Raw genomic sequence first — 17,063 nt, forward strand, 5'->3', positions numbered from 1 at the left:
TTTTCAATCTGTCATTTAGCACTCTGAGATTTCTTCAATTTCACTGTTTCGTATGAGTTTTTCATTTCTGCTCTCACAAAGCTCTTTTATGTTCTTTGTACGTTCCTTTTTAAATAGTATCTTCTTTTTATTTCATGGATATCATATCTTCTCTATTTCCTTTGAGAATATTAATAACAGTTTTGGGTATTTTGCTTAGTATTTTTGCTTTTTAATTCCTATTCCTTGCATAGTCACTGTTTGAAAGTTGCTTTTTTATTAGTATTAGTTTTGGTCCTGGTGTTTACATTAGATGTTTTCTTTCAATGTGTGGGGATCCTTGCCTATCTGCTCTTATAAACTCGGCCAATTAAAGGGTGGGACTTGTGGATTACAGTCTTTTCCTCTAGGGCAGGGGTCGGCAAACTCACTAATTAACAGAGCCAAATATCAACAGTACGACTGAAATTTCTTTTGAGAGCCAAATTTTTTAAACTTAAAACTATACAGGTAGGTACATCCTTATCGAGGTAGCGTTCACACGTGGTATTTTGTGGAAGAGCCACAATCAAGGGGCCAAAGAGCCGCATGTGGCTCACGAGCCGCAGTTTGCCAACCAGGGCTCTAAGGGTGATATGGCCAAGCAGTTTTCTTGGAGGAATCCTGGTATCCACATCTATAATGCTTTCCTCTCAGGCTAGTTAGATTCCCCAGATGAGACTCTTCCAATTTCTTGCCTGGAAAATACATCCTTACTAGTTACATTCTGAAAATTGCTCAGAAAAAAAAGCAGAGGAAGTCACTATTTTCTATTTACCAAATTCCCAAATTAGAACCAGTTTTGATATCAATTTCTTGTTTTGGAGACTATGAAACTATACAGATAGAGCAAATTATAATTCTAAACCTCCTAACTACAAGGTCAAAAGGTTTAAATTATAAGCCCTGTCCAGATAGCTTGGTTGTTCTGGAGTGCAGAGGTTGCCAGTTTGACTCCCCCATCAGGGCACATATAGGAGCAGCTCAATGTTCCTGTCTCTCTCTCCCTGCCTAGAAATAATAAAAGAAATAAAGAGAAAATAAAAATTTAAATTTCTCACAGGATACCTGCCTGCCCTCCTTTGACCTCCAGACAGACACAAGTTTCTCTGGTTTCCCTTGGCTAGTGGGCAGAGATCCGCCTTTCACTAAAGGTTTATTCCTTCTAAGTTTCAAATGCTATACAGGAGTTTTAGTTCCAACCCTCTACAACACACAGAGATAAAAACTAATCTATTTCTGTTTGAGAATTAAAACCCAAGTCCTCAGCAAGGTCCTATAGCCCACCATACCCTATACCCTCTGGCCCCATTTTTCCAATGCCGCCATATCACTTACTATCCCTACTGCTCTGGCTGTTAGTTATCCTTAGTTTCACACACTAAGAGGTTTAAAATAAGTTCTACTATGAGCTTAAAAAACAATAAAAACATTTTTGTTATTATATCTAGGTATTTATAGCCAAAGGCTTCTAAGTTAGCTCAGTTTACTATATACCTAAAATCAGACATAGCTATAATTTTTATTTTATTTTTTGTATTTTTCTGAAGCTGGAAACGGGGAGAGACAGTCAGACAGACTCCCGCATGCGCCCAACCGGGATCCACTCGGCACGCCCACCAGGGGCGATGCTCTGCCCACCAGGGGGCGATGCTCTGCCCCTCCGGGGCATCACTCTGCCACGACCAGAGCTCCTCTAGCGCCTGGGGCAGAGGCCAAGGAGCCATCCCCAGTGCCCGGGCCATCTTTGCTCCAATGGAGCCTCGGCTGCGGGAGGGGAAGAGAGAGACAGAGAGGAAGGAGAGGGGGAGGGGTGGAGAAGCAGATGGGCGCTTCTCCTGTGTGCCCTGACCGGGAATCGAACCGGGGACTTCTGCACGCCAGGCCGACGCTCTACCACTGAGCCAACCGGCCAGGGCCTATCTAGCTATAATTTACATCAAATAAATATGCTCAAAAATGTTTTGTAAAATTCTTTAAATGCACTGTTTTGATTAGTATGAGCACCAAATGAGACACACTTTATTCAAAGAAGTCAAAAATATCTGAATACATATACCTGAATATGAATAATATACAGAATGTCACTTTCCTATGAAGATTAAGATTAAATTTCCACAGTTAATTCTCTGAAACTTAGTTCAGAGCTATCTTTTCAAATTGAGTAGATACAGGTTACTAATCTTGGTGTAATTTGAAGCTACTCATATATGAAAGTATTTTTAAATCAGGTGTCATTATTTGTGAAAAAACTTACCTAATAATTTTCTTGCAACAGCAAAGAATCATTAATAAAACATTTACATACTCCTTCCCTGAAAGATATTTATCTTTACACTATGTGGAAATATACTCCAGGAAGGATTCTCCCTTCTTCATCCCTGGTGTGGAAAACCAACCATTGCTACGCCCACATCCTTTCTTAGAAGAGCCCATTTTCTAATATAGAGACTAAAAACAGATGATACTTGCTTTCCCCACCTGGGATGGGGTCAAGTACTCTAATCCTGTCAAAAGCGCCATTAAGGAAGTCTGCTGGGAGTTTTCTGGAAAAGTTTTCCTTCCCTGATAAAAAGAGACAGTTGGAAAAGAAATGCTCTTTTTCATGCTTCTGCATGCAGCTGAATGAGGATGTGGTACTTGGCTGTTTAGGTCGACTGTTGATTGTAGGGGGCAAGCCTCAGGAAAAAGCCAACATGGTCAGGATGGCAAAGTGAACAGACAGGAGAGGAAGCCTTTGTGACATCACTGTTATTGATCACCTCTGAAACTGCTCCACTTTTGAGCCTTCTGTTACTTGGAGCTCCCTAAGCTGATAGACCGGGCAACTCTGATGCTTCTATTTTCTTACTCTGATCTTTCCTTCAAGGTCCTCACACACTTGTCTCTTACATTCTCTTCTTAAAATGCCACTGCTGTCTATTTTGTTTATCTGATGGTTCATAACTGTGTTTTAAATTTTTTTTTTCAATTTTCAATACTCTATCACTAATTCAACCAGTCTCCCCTAGTTTTTTAAATCTCTTCCATTATTTCAAACATGTTAGAGGAGTTTTACAATTTCATTTTCTTGATCAAGCAGGAAGACATGAAACTAGGAAATGGAATCCTTTACATACTTCTATGTAATGCACAGAAATTACACTTGTCTGCCTCCCTCACTAGACTGCAGGCTCCACAAAAACAAGAACCACGTCATATATACTTTTGTACCTCCAGGACCTGGTACACATCAAGAATGCCCTTAATAAACATGAACTGAGCTGAACTCACCTTTATTTCATGGTATTGTTAATGCCTTAAAGCAGTGGTCCCCAACCCTTTTTGTGCCACGGACCGGTTTAATGTCAGAAAATATTTTCACGGACTGGCCTTTAGGGTGGGACAGATAAATGCACAAAATAAAATTATGCAACCGGCGTAAAAACTGTGGTATTTTTAAATATAATTGTCGAACTTACGAGACAAGCATCAAGAATGAGTCACAGACGGATGTAACAGAGGGAATCTGGTCATTTTTTAAAAATAGAACATCATTCAGACTTAAATATAAATAAAATGGAAATAATGTAAGTTATTTATTCTTTCTCTGCGGACCGGTACCAAATGGCCCGGGGCTTGGGGACCACTGCTTTAAAGAAATCTCTCCTACATTTTTTGATGCTTCTTTTTAATGACCCCTATAATTTTGCTTAATAACTGCCAACTGTTCTAAAGGCAAGTCAGCACATATTAACAGGAATGATTTGAGCCAACACCAGTTTTTTTTTTTTGTTTGTTTTTTCTGAAGCTGGAGACAGACAGACTCCCGCATGTGCCCAACCGGGATCCACTCGGCCCGCCCACCAGGGGGCGATGCTCTGCCCCTCCGGGGTGTCGCTCTGTTGCGAGCAGAGCCACTCTAGCGCCTGGGGCAGAGGCCAAGGAGCCATCCCCAGTGCCCGGGCCATCTTTGCTCCAATGGAGCCTCGGCTGCGGGAGGGGAAGAGAGAGACAGAGAGGAAGGAGAGGGGGAGGGGTGGAGAAACAGATGGGTGCTTCTCCTGTGTGCCCTGGCCAGGAATAGAACCTAGGACTTCTGCACGCCAGGCCGACGCTCTACCACTGAGCCAACCGGCCAGGGCAACACCAGTTTTTAAAGGAAGCAATGACTCAGAAGTGTAGGAGTCTATTTCTTTGTGCAGACGAAAACACAAACAATATCAGGTGGCAGATACTAAGGATGCTAGTTAAGGCAATTTAAAATTTAATAAACATAAATACTCCCTAAAGTCTTACTGAAACCAATTAAAAATAAGATCAAAACAAAAATAAAGACAGACTATTAATATACCTAAGAATTCTCAATCAGCACTGATGATTAGAATCTGACATCAGTGACGGTCATATAGCAGAAATTTTTAAAAAGGAAAGAAAAAAGCTCAAAACAATGCATATACATAAATATTGCCAAACATTTGCTGTATGAATTTTCTTGGGCATCGTCACTGCATGAGAGTTTCGGTTGCTCTGTACACTAACAAACATCATTGTCAGTTGTCTTGATTGTAGACATTTAGGATATGTATACTGATATACTATTATGGTTTAACTTGCCTAAAAAGGATCATTTTATAATTTTTCAACAGGCTCTTTGGCCAGAATAGCCACATTTGGAATGTGTCTGCTTAGGTTCCTAGTGATAATTTTTAGTGTTTTATGTTGTTTTTAATATCAATTTGTAGAATATCAATTTTATATTATCAATATGATTTCTTGGAAATATAAATCATTTTATATCTTATGTTTCTTTAATATTCTCCCAATGAATAGCTCATTTTTTACATTCTTGCATCTTTTTTTTTTTTTACAGAGACAGAGAATCAGAGAAAGGGATAGATAGGGACAGACAGACAGGAACGAAGAGAGATGAGAAGCATCAATCATAAGTTTTTCATTGATTGCTTTCTCATATGTGCCATGACCGTGGGCCCTCAGCAGACTGAGTAACCCCTTGCTCAAGCCAGCGACCTTGGGCCCAAGCTAGTGAGCTTTGCTCAAAGCAGATGAGCCCGCACTTAAACTAGTGACCTCGGGGTCTCGAACCTGGGTCCTCCGCATCCTAGTCCGATGCTCTATCCACTGCGCAGCCTGGTCAGGCCATTCTTGCATCTTTTGATAAGCAAATTCTTTTTTTAAAGAGGAAGAGAGAGAAACTGGGGTGGGGGAAGCAGGAAGCACCAACTCATAGTAGTTGTTTCTGGTATGTGCCTTGACCCAGGCAAGCCTAGGATTTCAAACCGACGACCTCAGCATTCCAGGTTGACACTTTATCCACTGTGCTACCACAGGTCAGGCATCAAAATTTCTTAAAAGACATCTACTTCATTAATGTCTTGACAGTGCTTTATGTATTTAGAGAAATCTTTGTCACCTGACCAGGTGATGGCGCAGTGGATAGAGCATCGGACTGGGATGCGGAGGACCGAGGTTCAAAGCCCCAAGGTTGCTAGCTTGAGTGTGGGCTCATTTGGTTTGAGCACAGCTCACCAGCTTGAACCCAAGGTCACTGGCTTGAGCAAGGGGTCACGCGCTCTGCTGGAGCCCCCTGGTCAAGGCACATATGAGAAAGCAATCAATGAACAACTAAGGAGCCACAACAAAGAATTGATGCTTCTCATCTCTCTCCCTTCCTGTCTGTCCCTCTCTCTGTCTCTGTCACAAAAAAAAGAAATTTTTGTCTACTAAAAAAATTATGAAGGTATACTATGGTTTCATATAAAGCTTCACATTTGAGTTTATCACTTATTACAGCTACTGAAATATACAACATAAATTTGACATGATGATCTTCCTCAATGAATGTCTCTCAATTTGGATTTAACATGAATCAGAGATAGACCACCAAGTTGAATCCTTGAAGAATTCATGATATATACAATTATGAGCAAAATAAAATTTCACTTTAAGTTGCTTAAAAAAATACAGTGCACATATGCATGAGTTTTTTACCTCAAACTTGAAAGTCCTTTTTCAACAACCACCAACTAAATTGATTAACATGAAAAAACTCCCTCCAGCATAATTTTCAAGGAATACAGTGTCCATCATAAAAATATGCAGGTAAAGAGTATACTGCATGCTAATCTGAGGGCTCAAAAAGAATATTAGTCTTATACTACAAAACAACATTTGGTAGAGCATTTAAGGAAACAACAATGTTCCATGTAGACATCTTGTTTTTCAAATAACTGTATGCCAGAACACTTTCTAAAAACCACATTAGCAAGTATCCTTGGAAAGTTTTTTAAGATTATTATGCTATTATAATTTTACCCTACCTACAGAGTATTTTATTTCCTACAACAGGACCTATAACCAGCAGCTTACTACTAAGAACATTTACATTACTACAGAATCACTGAACTAGAAGAAATATTTCATATAATCTAGTACACTCATTTTTCATATGCTAAAATGAAGTAAATAAAAATCAGATGTTAAGTATAAAAGACAAACTAGAATTTAGGTTCTTTCAGTCTCAGTAAAATGGTCTTCTAAAATATATCGCTATTTCCCTATTATTTCTATCCTGTATCAATATTTTATAGTAACTACTGCAATGTCAAAAAGAATCTTCCTAAAGTTTACAATTATTTGAATATTATAGAACTGATACAAGTATAGAATCATACAGAAAAAATGACTAAAAGATCTCATTTTCTATTTATACCAATGTCAAACTGTGAATGAAACACTGAGAAATAATAAACTCAAATAGATGTGAAGTATAAGAAAATTTAGAGCTAAACAAGTCTATGAAATTTTATGTTAACTATGAAACACTGTAACTCACATTATCCATCTGTTTCCAGCACATGTCAAGATACTGTTGAGCTTTTCGTCCCTCTTGAAGATGCTAAAGATCATAAACCAAAAACACATATAAAACAAAAATTACATTTAAGTAAAGTTTAAAGTATCAAAAGACTTTTCACTTTTTTATCAAGATATTATATAACTTTATTAAAATTTAATGCAATTTTAGTAAAGCAGAACTCTAATATTTTACAAGACATTATTTGAATACTTTAAATATAACCATTAAGACACATACAATCTCTAAGAAAATACATGACTGTCTTGAACAGAGGCTAACAAACATTTTCTATAAAGTATCACATAAATGTTGTATCTTAGGCTTTGCAAGTCACAGGGTCTGTTACAAATATTAAACTATTCAACTCTGTGACCTAACAGAATGCAAAAGCAGCCAAAGGCAAAAAATAAGTGAACTGAGTATAGGTCTGCTCCAAAAAAAACTTTATCTGCAGTCACTGAAATTTGAATTTCATATAATCTTCACACCATAAAATACTTTTCAATTATCTAAAAATGTAAAAGCCAGTTTTAGCACATGAAAACTAGGAAACCAAAACAGGCAGTAGACTAAATTTATTCTATATAGTTTACCAAACCTTCATCTTAAATCTAAAAGGACCACTAATTTGCAAGAGTATCTTGAGATAGTTTTAGCTAGAATGTGAAATAGAAAACCAGTCCACACTGAATATACATTATTGTAAAGAACAAAGTAATTACTTTATTTATGTGAAAACATTTCATATAGTATTATAACTGGACAGAAACAGTAATTACCATTTTCCTTTCAGTTTTCAGATCATGGGCATATCTCATTAATTCACCATAAACTCTGTGCATCATTTCTTCTGCTACTACTTCCCGCTGTCCTGCATAGTCGTTTAACTCGTTAAGGATGTTAAAAAAGGCTACACACGAGGTAAACCTGATGAAAACATATTTTAAAATGATGAAAATTATTTTTATTTTAATTATAAATATTTTTTTTTTGAGGAATGGATTGAGCCTGACACTTAAAATTTTAACATACTGAACCTAAATCTTAGTAACTAGCTCTAAATTAACTGTATGAAAACAATCCTGCATTAACTTCAAGTTGTACATGCTTGTATATCTTCATTTGGTCTTAATTTACAACTAAAGGGATATTTGGGGTCAAAAAATAATAATACTACTACCTGCAGGCTCTTTTGGCATACTGGAATCTCTTAAGTTGCCAAGTGACTGGCCTGAGCTTGGGAATGAACTTGGTTGGATTCCTAGGCTTGGCAGCTGAACCTGTTGCAGAGATGATGTGCTTGCTCTCGAGGACAGAACCTGCCAATCATATCCCTCAAATGCATCTCGATGTCTGATCTACAGAACAACTTTGCTATCAGCTGTGGACACAGCTGCCTTTATGCCTGCCCACATCCTGAATGGAAGTGAAGTGCCATTATGGTTGGCACCAATGAGGGGTAAGAAGGGGCAAAAATAAGGGTAAAAAAATATGTGTGGAGGGAAGGAGAGAAACAAAGACAATCACTGTATTAAAATGTCTAAGATCTACTTTGAATATACTGCCTGAACACACAATTGAAGGCAAACAGCTCGGGCCCAGAACTGCATTAACATTAAACTGGAGAAACTTAACTGAAATTATACACAAAGTTGTTTGTTTTAAGTCTAGTCTCTTTTTGTTTCTGCATTTTACAGCCATCCACATATACCTACCTGTTTAATACCACCAAAAGCTCATCGGCAACTCCTAACCTTTTACATACTCAAGCTTCCAAAATTACCCTCCTTTTCATTATACCTTTAAACCAGTCAGCTAAATTATTTTACTACCTGTAAAAGAAAAAGCAAGAAGCTAACAAACTGACTACTACAAAATAAAGTATGGATGAAATAATCTTTTCTGCTAGAGACTAAATTACTAAAGTGGGGTCCTAGTCCACATCTCACTTGGAAATCCACACATCAGCTATTCTAGAAAACAATAATCAAATTTCAATATTAAAGTATTCATGCTTATAAGAATAATAATAGTACTTTCCGCTTTCACAAACACTGGTTTTTTAATTAAGACAAACTTTTAAAAAAATCTTTATGACTAGCTAACAGCATAATATTTACTAAATAAAAATGTTTTTTTAAATTTTAATATGCAATAGTAAATGGGTATATAATTTACCTTGGCTCTTCATCTTTGGAGGAACGTTTGGGACAGTACTTCTTAACCAAATTTCTATAGAGAAAAGATTTTTTTAAATGTAAGAAATACTGTTGTTGAAATGGAAATATTCTACAAGTCTCCAATTTCATTAAATCAAGAATTTAATGATCAAAACAATAACATTATCATCTACTATCATTAATGTCAATAATATATGATCATTACTTACATTTTTAAAAATACTGACACCTGTACAAAGAAATGTTATTATTTCTTTAAGTATAATCATAACAATTTGGTTGATTATGCTATAAAAAAAAAGTAATTTTTTTTTTCTGTTTAAGAGAAGAACACACGTTGTAGGCAGAGGACGGGAAAAAAAAATATTACCTCTGCCTTTCTAACAAAGTTTTCTAGAATTGTACATAGACAGCATATTCAAGTGAACAAAACCCTTACATTCATAAAAATTTGGCAATTATCCTATACTTTATCAAATTTCTCCCCCCTACATTATTCAAGTCCTATAGATTCCATTTTCTAATTAAGTCTTTTAACTTTTTTGAATAACTTTTATAATAAAAAGGGGGGAAATTACACAAAAAGAAGCTTTCTTGTTGCTTTGAAGACAAAGGTGTTGAGGACAGGGATAGGTGAATGAAGGTAATGCAGCATCTTCCAATCATGAGTGGGAAGAGTCCTAGAATTTCAACCAATATGACTGAGACTTTCCCATCCAATTGGAGCTGTATACATCTTCACCAACCAATCAGTGCAGTTCTATTCCAACCAATCAGAACAGTGCTTTCTAGACCAAACTGTGAGGATTTGAGGTCCTTATTTGCATGAGAAGGAATCAAGGACCATGGACCAGGGCCAACAAAAGTCAATCACAAAATTTGTGTTGTAATTCTTCGGAAGACATGTTCTCTTTGTGCTGAAGTTAAATTGATAGGCATAATCCTACAGCCCCCATGTGGGAAGAGCCTACCTGGAAATTTAATCAACAGAGAGAAAAGCAAAATCAAGAGAAGAAAAATTCTTAACACTTTCTGAATACCTGATCCCTGAACTTTTTTGTCCCACAAGCCAATAAACTTCTTTCTCTACTTAAACCAATCTGAGTTGAGATTCTGACACTTCAAAAAATGATTACCATAGAGGTTAACCACAAGTCATAACATAGCACAAACTACATTAAATTGAACAATAGCTTCTGCGAGGAAGAGTACATATATAACAAGAGGAAAGGAAAGGAAAAGAAAAGAAAGTCATTCTACTTTTACCTTTTGAGTATACAGTTAGTCATCAAAAAGTTTTTAAATCACTCTTGCCTCTCTTTATGTAAGAGCCACCCATCTATCAGCAACTCTTCCCAAACCCCAAGTCTCCAGAGCCCTCAGAAACCATACACAACCCACTAAAGACTCCATCTCAGCCAAAATATTTCAAAGAATTTCTTAAAACTTTACTCTTCTTCTTCTTCTTTTTTTTTTTAATGAGAGGAGGGGCAGCAGAGACAAACTCCCGTATGCTTCCCGAGTGGGATCCACCTGGCAAGCCCCCTAGGGAGGGATGCTCTGCCCATCTGGGGCCCTTGCTCCACTGCAACCGGAGCCATTTTTTAACACCTGAGGTGGAGGCCATGGAGTCATCCTCAGCACCCAGGGCCAACTCGCTCCAATTAAGCCATGGCTGCAAGAAGAGAGGAGGAGAGAGAGAGACAGAGAGGAAGGAGAGAGGGAAGGGTGGAGAAGCAGATGGGCACTTCTCCTGTGTGCCCTGGCCAGGAATCGAGCCAGGGCATCAATACGCCTGGCTGATGCTCTACTACTGAGCCAACTGGCCAGGGCCAATTTACTCTTATTAAACTACATTTTTATAGTTAAGTAACAGAATATAAGATATCTTTAAAAAATTAAAGGCTGAAAATCACTTCTAAACATTTTCAACCTGTTAACATTTGAGGGGCTCTGAGTTCTAATTACTGTTCTAATTAACAGATGATCAATACCATATTTATTGGGATACAAATCATACTATTTCTTCTGGCAAAGGGTAATATGAGATACCTGAGACTGGATACTATCCCTTTTCTGAACTGCCCTCCCTCTATCTAATAGTTAACAGGCTTAGAAATTTCCAGACTAATACAAGTGGCCCTATTTGAGGGCCTCAGTTAAGTGATCCAGAGATAGAAAACTGAATCTAAGCCAAAGCGTTCTCTTCCTGGAATTTTTAAGTCTTTGGACCTAATACAGCTTTGAGGTCAGTATGAGAGCTGAATCTGAGACATAAACTTGGCACTGTTGGTGACTGTTTTCTGCTATATGGAGAAAGCCAGCCTGTACTGAAAGAATAAAGCCAACCCACCAAAGAAGCCAAAATAAAAAAGAAAAGGACAATAGCAAAGGGCTCTGGCTGTGTTTCAGACATTTACTTTTTTTCCTTGTGACCTAGCTACATCAGGCCTTCCAGCAGCTTGGCTATTCAACTTCTTAAGCTCAATTAAAAAATAAAATTCATTAAAAAATAAATTTCTTTTGTTAATAAATTTCTCATTACATTTAAATTAGCTTAAGTTGGATTGTCCATCACTTAGAGCCATAAAATCTTTTCTTGCATAGTGGAAAGTCAAATGTAAAAGATATTCACATACAGGTGCCATTCCCTGCTCACAGCCTCCATGCTTTGCTCCACAATCAACAGAGTGACATAGGGAAAATGTCCAGCCAGACAAAGACCAAGCGGTGCAGTAAGTCTATGATTGGTGTTTTCCAGAACTATGCTGAAAAGGATAGTAACAGCCATAAACTCTCCAAGACTGAGTTCCTAATATTCATGAATACAGACCTGGCTGCCTTCACAAAGAACCAGAAAGACCTGTATCCTTGACCACATGATGAAGAAACTGGACCTCAATTGTGACGTGCAGCTAAATTTCCAAGAATTTCTTAATCTTATTAGTGGCAGGGTGAAACCTGCCAAGACTCCTTTACCTGTTCCCAGAAGTATATCTGAAGAGTCCTTGGAGCTGGTCTCCAGACCCACCCTCCTTTCTTTCCAGCCTCCCAACTATCATCTTCTTCCCCTTAGCCCACACATACCGAGCCCAGCACACCCACCACTCCATGCAGCCCCCCTCTGAAAGATTAAATTACATAGAAGAAAATATAGATACTAATTACATAGAAGAAAAGATAGAGAAACCTTGGTTGCAGAGAACATTTTATAAATTTGATCCTAAGGCAAGGGAAGTAAAGGCAAAAATAAACAAATGGGACTGTATCAAACTAAAAAGCTTTTGCAGAGCAAAAGACAACAAAACAAAAAGGCAGTCAACCAAATGGGAGATGATATTTGCCAAAAACAGCTCTGATAAGGGGTTATTTTCCAAAATGTATAAAGAACTCACAAAACTCAACAACAAACAAGCAAACAATCCAATTAAAAAATGGGAAAAGGACTTGAACAGACAGACACTTCTCCCAAGAGGACATACAAATAGCAAGCAGATACATAAAAAGATGCTCATCTTCACTAGCTATAAGAGAAATGCAAATCAAAACTACAATGAGATACCACCTCACACCTGTTAGACTAGCTATTATCCAACAAGTGTTGGAGAGGCTGTGGGGAAAAAGGAACCCTCATTCACTGTTGGTGGGAAAGTAAACTGGTACAGCCATTCTGGAAGACATTGTGGTGGTATGTCAAAAAATTAAGAATAGAATTACCTTTGACCTAGCAATCCCTCTACTGGATATCTACCCAAAAAAACTCAACATCATTGGTATGCAAAGACACATGCACCCCCATGTTCATTACAGCATTATTCAGTGTCAAAGACATGGAAACAACCAGTGTCCCTCAAAAAGAGGATTGGATAAAGAAGATGTGGTACATACATGCAATGGAAAACTACTCAGCCACAGAAATGATGACTATTGCTATTTACAACATTATGAATGGACCTTGAGAACATTATACTGAGTAAAATAAGTAAATCAGAAAAAGCTAAGAACTGTATGATTTCACAGATAGGTGGGATATAAAACTGAAACTCACGGACATAGATAAAAGTGAAGTGATTAACAGGTAGAGGGAAAATTAAAGGGAGGGGAGAAAAGAAAGACAAATATACAGTGGCAGAAAATGATTTGACTTTGAGTGATAGGCACACAACACAATCAACAGTTCATATGCTATAGAAATGTTTACCTAAAACTTAGGTACTCTTATTAATCAATGTCACTCCATTAAATTTAATTTCTGAATTAAAAATATAGTTTTCTAAAACACACACACAAGCTCTAAACATTCAAAAAAAATGAAGTTGTACCCTTCCTTACTTACCTTACACCACATACACAGATTAATTCAAAATGTTAAAAGTTAATACTATAAAACCCTTAAAAGAAAACATAGGAGAAAAGCTTCATGACATAGGATTTGTCGATGACCTTCTGACTATGACATCAAGAGGACAGGCAACAACAACAAAAATTGAATATCAAAATTTAAAACTTTTGTGCATCAAAATCCACAATCAAAAGAGGGACAAGGCAACCTAACAAATGGGACAAAGAATTTGCAAATTACATATCTGATAGGAGGTTGAAATCTGAAATAAATATAGAACACCTAAAACTTAGTAACAAGAAAATAAATAATCTGATTTTAAAAACAGGCAATAAGCCTGACCAGGCGGTGACATAGTGGATAGAGCATCAGCCTGGAATGCTGAGGACCCAAAGTCGAAACTCTGAGGTTGCTGGCTTGAGCACAACGAGCTCACCAGCCTGAGTACGGAGTTGCCGGCTTGAACTTGGGATCATAGACATGAGCCCATGGTTGCCTGCTTGAGCAAAAGGTCGCTCGCTGGCTCAGTTGTAGCCCCTGCCGCCACCCCCCCCCCCACCCTGTCAAGGCATATATGAGAAAACAATCAATGAACAATTAAGGTGCCGTAACAAAGAATTGATGCATTGCTACTTCTCATCTTTCTCCCTTCTTGCTTTTCTCTCTCTCTCTCTCTCTCTCTCTCGCTCTCGCTCTTTCTCAGTAAAGGGGGGAAAAAAAGGCAATGAGCGTGAATAACATTTCTTCAAAGATGGCCAACAATCATATGAAAAAAATACTCAATATCACTAATAATTAGAGCACTGCAAATCAGAACTACAATGAGATCTCTTATACCCATTATGATGGCTATTATTAAAAAAAAAACACAGAATAAAAAAAAGTAAGTGTTGGCAAGGATGTGGAAAACCGAAACTACTGTACATTACTGGTAGGAATATAAAATATTTCAGACACTGAAGAAAGTAATATATAGTTTTTTAAAAAATTAAACATAGAAATTACCATATGATCCAGCAATTCCTCTTTTAAGTATATACCCTAAAAAGTTGAAAGCAAACTCAAGATATTTGTACACCCATGTTCACAGCATCATTATTCACAATAGCCAAGAGGTAGAAACAACCCAAATGTCCATCAACAGATGAATAAACAAAAAGTAGTATATAGATACAATACAATAAAAAGGAAGAAAATTCTGACACATGCCCCACCATGGATAAACTTTTAAAATTATAATCAGTCACAAAAACAAAAACTGTCTGATTGTATTTATGAGGTGCCTCTGGTAGACAAATTCATAGAAACAAAGAATTGCTGGGGGCTGGAGGAAGGAGGAAATGGGAAGTTATTTAATGGATACAGAGTTTCAGTTTTTCAAGATGATTAAATTTTGCAGATTGGTCCTGGTCAGTTGGCTCAGTGGTAGATTATCACCAGGCATGTGGATGTCCTGGGTTCGATTCCCAGTCAGGGCACACAGGAGAAGCACCCATCTGCTTCTCACCCTCCCCCTCCTCTGGCAGCCATGGCTCCATTACTTCGAGCAAAGTGGCCTCCCGCATTAAGGATGCATTAAGGATGGCTCCCATGGCCTCAGCCTCAGATACTTAAAAAAAACAAATAAATAAAAGGCTCAGTTACTGAGCAACAGCCCCAAATGGGCAGAGCACTGCCCCCTAGTGAGCTTTGCCCTATGGATCCCAGTCAGGCAGCAGCGGGAGTCTGTCTCTCTGCCTCCCCTTCTCTCACTAATAAATTTAAAAAATTAAATAAAAAGTTTTGCAGATTGTTGCATAACAGTATAAATATACTTAACATGGCTGAAATGTACACTTAAAGATAATCTTAGGCCCTGGACGGTTGGCTCAGCAGTAGGAGCGCTGGCCCAGCATGTGGAAGTCCCAGGTTCAATTCTGGGTCAAGGCACAAAGGAGAAACAATCATCTGCTTCTTCCATCTTTCTCTCTCTCTCTTTCTCTTGCTCTCCCTCCCTCTCTCCCACAGCCATGGCTCAAATGGTTCGAGCCAAGTTGTCCAGGGTGCTTAGAATGGCTCCATGGCCTTGCCTCGGGCACTAAAATAGCTTGGTTTCCAAGCAGTGGAGCAGCAGCTCAGACCCGCAGAGCATCACTGGTAAGGGGCTTCCCGGGTGGATCTGGTCAGGGGCATTTGTGGGAGTCTGTCTCTGCTCCCCCACCTCTCACTTAATAAAATAAAAAAGATAAATAATAATAAAAGAGATCTTAGGTAAATTTAATGTTAGGTACATTTTACCACAAATTTTAAAAATTAAATGTTAAAAATAGGGATTACTACAAGTGATATTAGAACAAATTGTGAATATTATTTTTTTAAACAGACATGCTTCACCCCTAATTATTATACTTCTACTAGTGGCAGATGCTGAAATAGAAGACAAGAAGAAATAAGAGGGTTAAAAGTAATTACACCTGAAAGACCTAGGAGATAAAAACCAAACAAGCTTCAATGAACAGAAAGATAAAAGTTAATATCGATTTTCATTTCTTAAATGCCAGTTCCTAGTTTTGCCTTATCTTTAGCATGTCAAAAGGTATACTGTACCTAATATGTAAATGAAACAATGCATAAACAATATCAGTTTTCAAGTCTACTACCAAAAGAATATATGGAACAATTCATTGCTATTTATGATGTGACAGGGATAACAAACAATGTGGTTTCTAGGCAACTGATCTTTCAGAAGAATATTTTCAGGTATGTTCAAGATAAGAATTAGAGAAAATTTGTTTTGTAAGTTGATAACTTCTGTTTTACATCTAATTAGATTCTTAAAAGAGAACTATATAACACCATCGTAATCCTAGATTCAAATAAGTAGCTAAATTTGTCTGATTTGCCTATATTTTATACATTTAAGGTGATGAAATAAACATTTTACCTCATTTTACTGACTTACACAATTCAAATGGCTACAAAAAATAAAACCCTTCAAAGCATTACAAAAGAGCTAAAAAATTTATACAGCCAACACCACTTAACCACAATATGATCTTTAAGTATTTTTTATTAGAAAGCTCACTAAATAAAATATTCAACACATGTGTTAGAAATTATTTTTTCTTAAGAGCTTTGTGTTTTGTTAGGTTCTGCTTCATCATTTAACCTAAGAAAATATTTTAATACAAAAATCAGGAACAGGTTTTGCAATTCTTATAAAGGCGATAAGTTTGTGTCTTCACTAGCCAAGTGGTAGAGGAGTTCACCAATTGAATCATTCCACAAAAGTATACTGTGGGATACTTACTACAAGGCAAGTACAATACTCTGTAGGTCTTAGAAATACAACAGCAACAAAGATAAAACTCTTGTGAAGATTAAGAGAGACAACAGCATATATAAACAGAAAATGACACTCAAATCCCAGTTGCTGCAAATTTAAATCAGTATGTGGTGCACAATTAACTTGGGAGAGGCACTCTTTTTAGGTATAACAATAAAATGAGATTAAAAATAGTGCTCTATAGCACACAAAACGTACAAGGATAGGAGTAAAAGAATGCCAATGGGGGGGAAACAAACGGCTAATAGAATTCTAATATGAAGTCCAATCCAAACATATCTTAAATATATAAGACATTAAAGACAGGTTCTCTAATTGCCATGCTGTTTCTTTTCCTCC

The 17,063-nt window shown here is 37.3% G+C and overlaps 1 protein-coding gene across 3 annotated transcripts in view; it reads right to left on the reverse strand.

The window, feature by feature from the left end:
* The window catches only part of FNBP1L (formin binding protein 1 like), a 107,217-nt gene that overhangs the window by 32,495 nt on the left and 57,659 nt on the right, over window positions 1–17,063 (reverse strand). For all 3 annotated transcript variants that reach the window (XM_066376756.1, XM_066376755.1, XM_066376754.1), the window contains exons 3-5: window positions 9,056–9,109; window positions 7,657–7,804; window positions 6,854–6,916 (exon numbers count right to left, since the gene is read on the reverse strand). In XM_066376756.1, the coding sequence (XP_066232853.1) occupies window positions 6,854–6,916; window positions 7,657–7,804; window positions 9,056–9,109 (265 nt within the window). The remainder of the gene's footprint in view (window positions 1–6,853; window positions 6,917–7,656; window positions 7,805–9,055; window positions 9,110–17,063) is intronic.

This window comes from Saccopteryx leptura, chromosome 3, assembly GCF_036850995.1.
Source record: "Saccopteryx leptura isolate mSacLep1 chromosome 3, mSacLep1_pri_phased_curated, whole genome shotgun sequence".
NCBI lineage: Eukaryota > Metazoa > Chordata > Mammalia > Chiroptera > Emballonuridae > Saccopteryx > Saccopteryx leptura.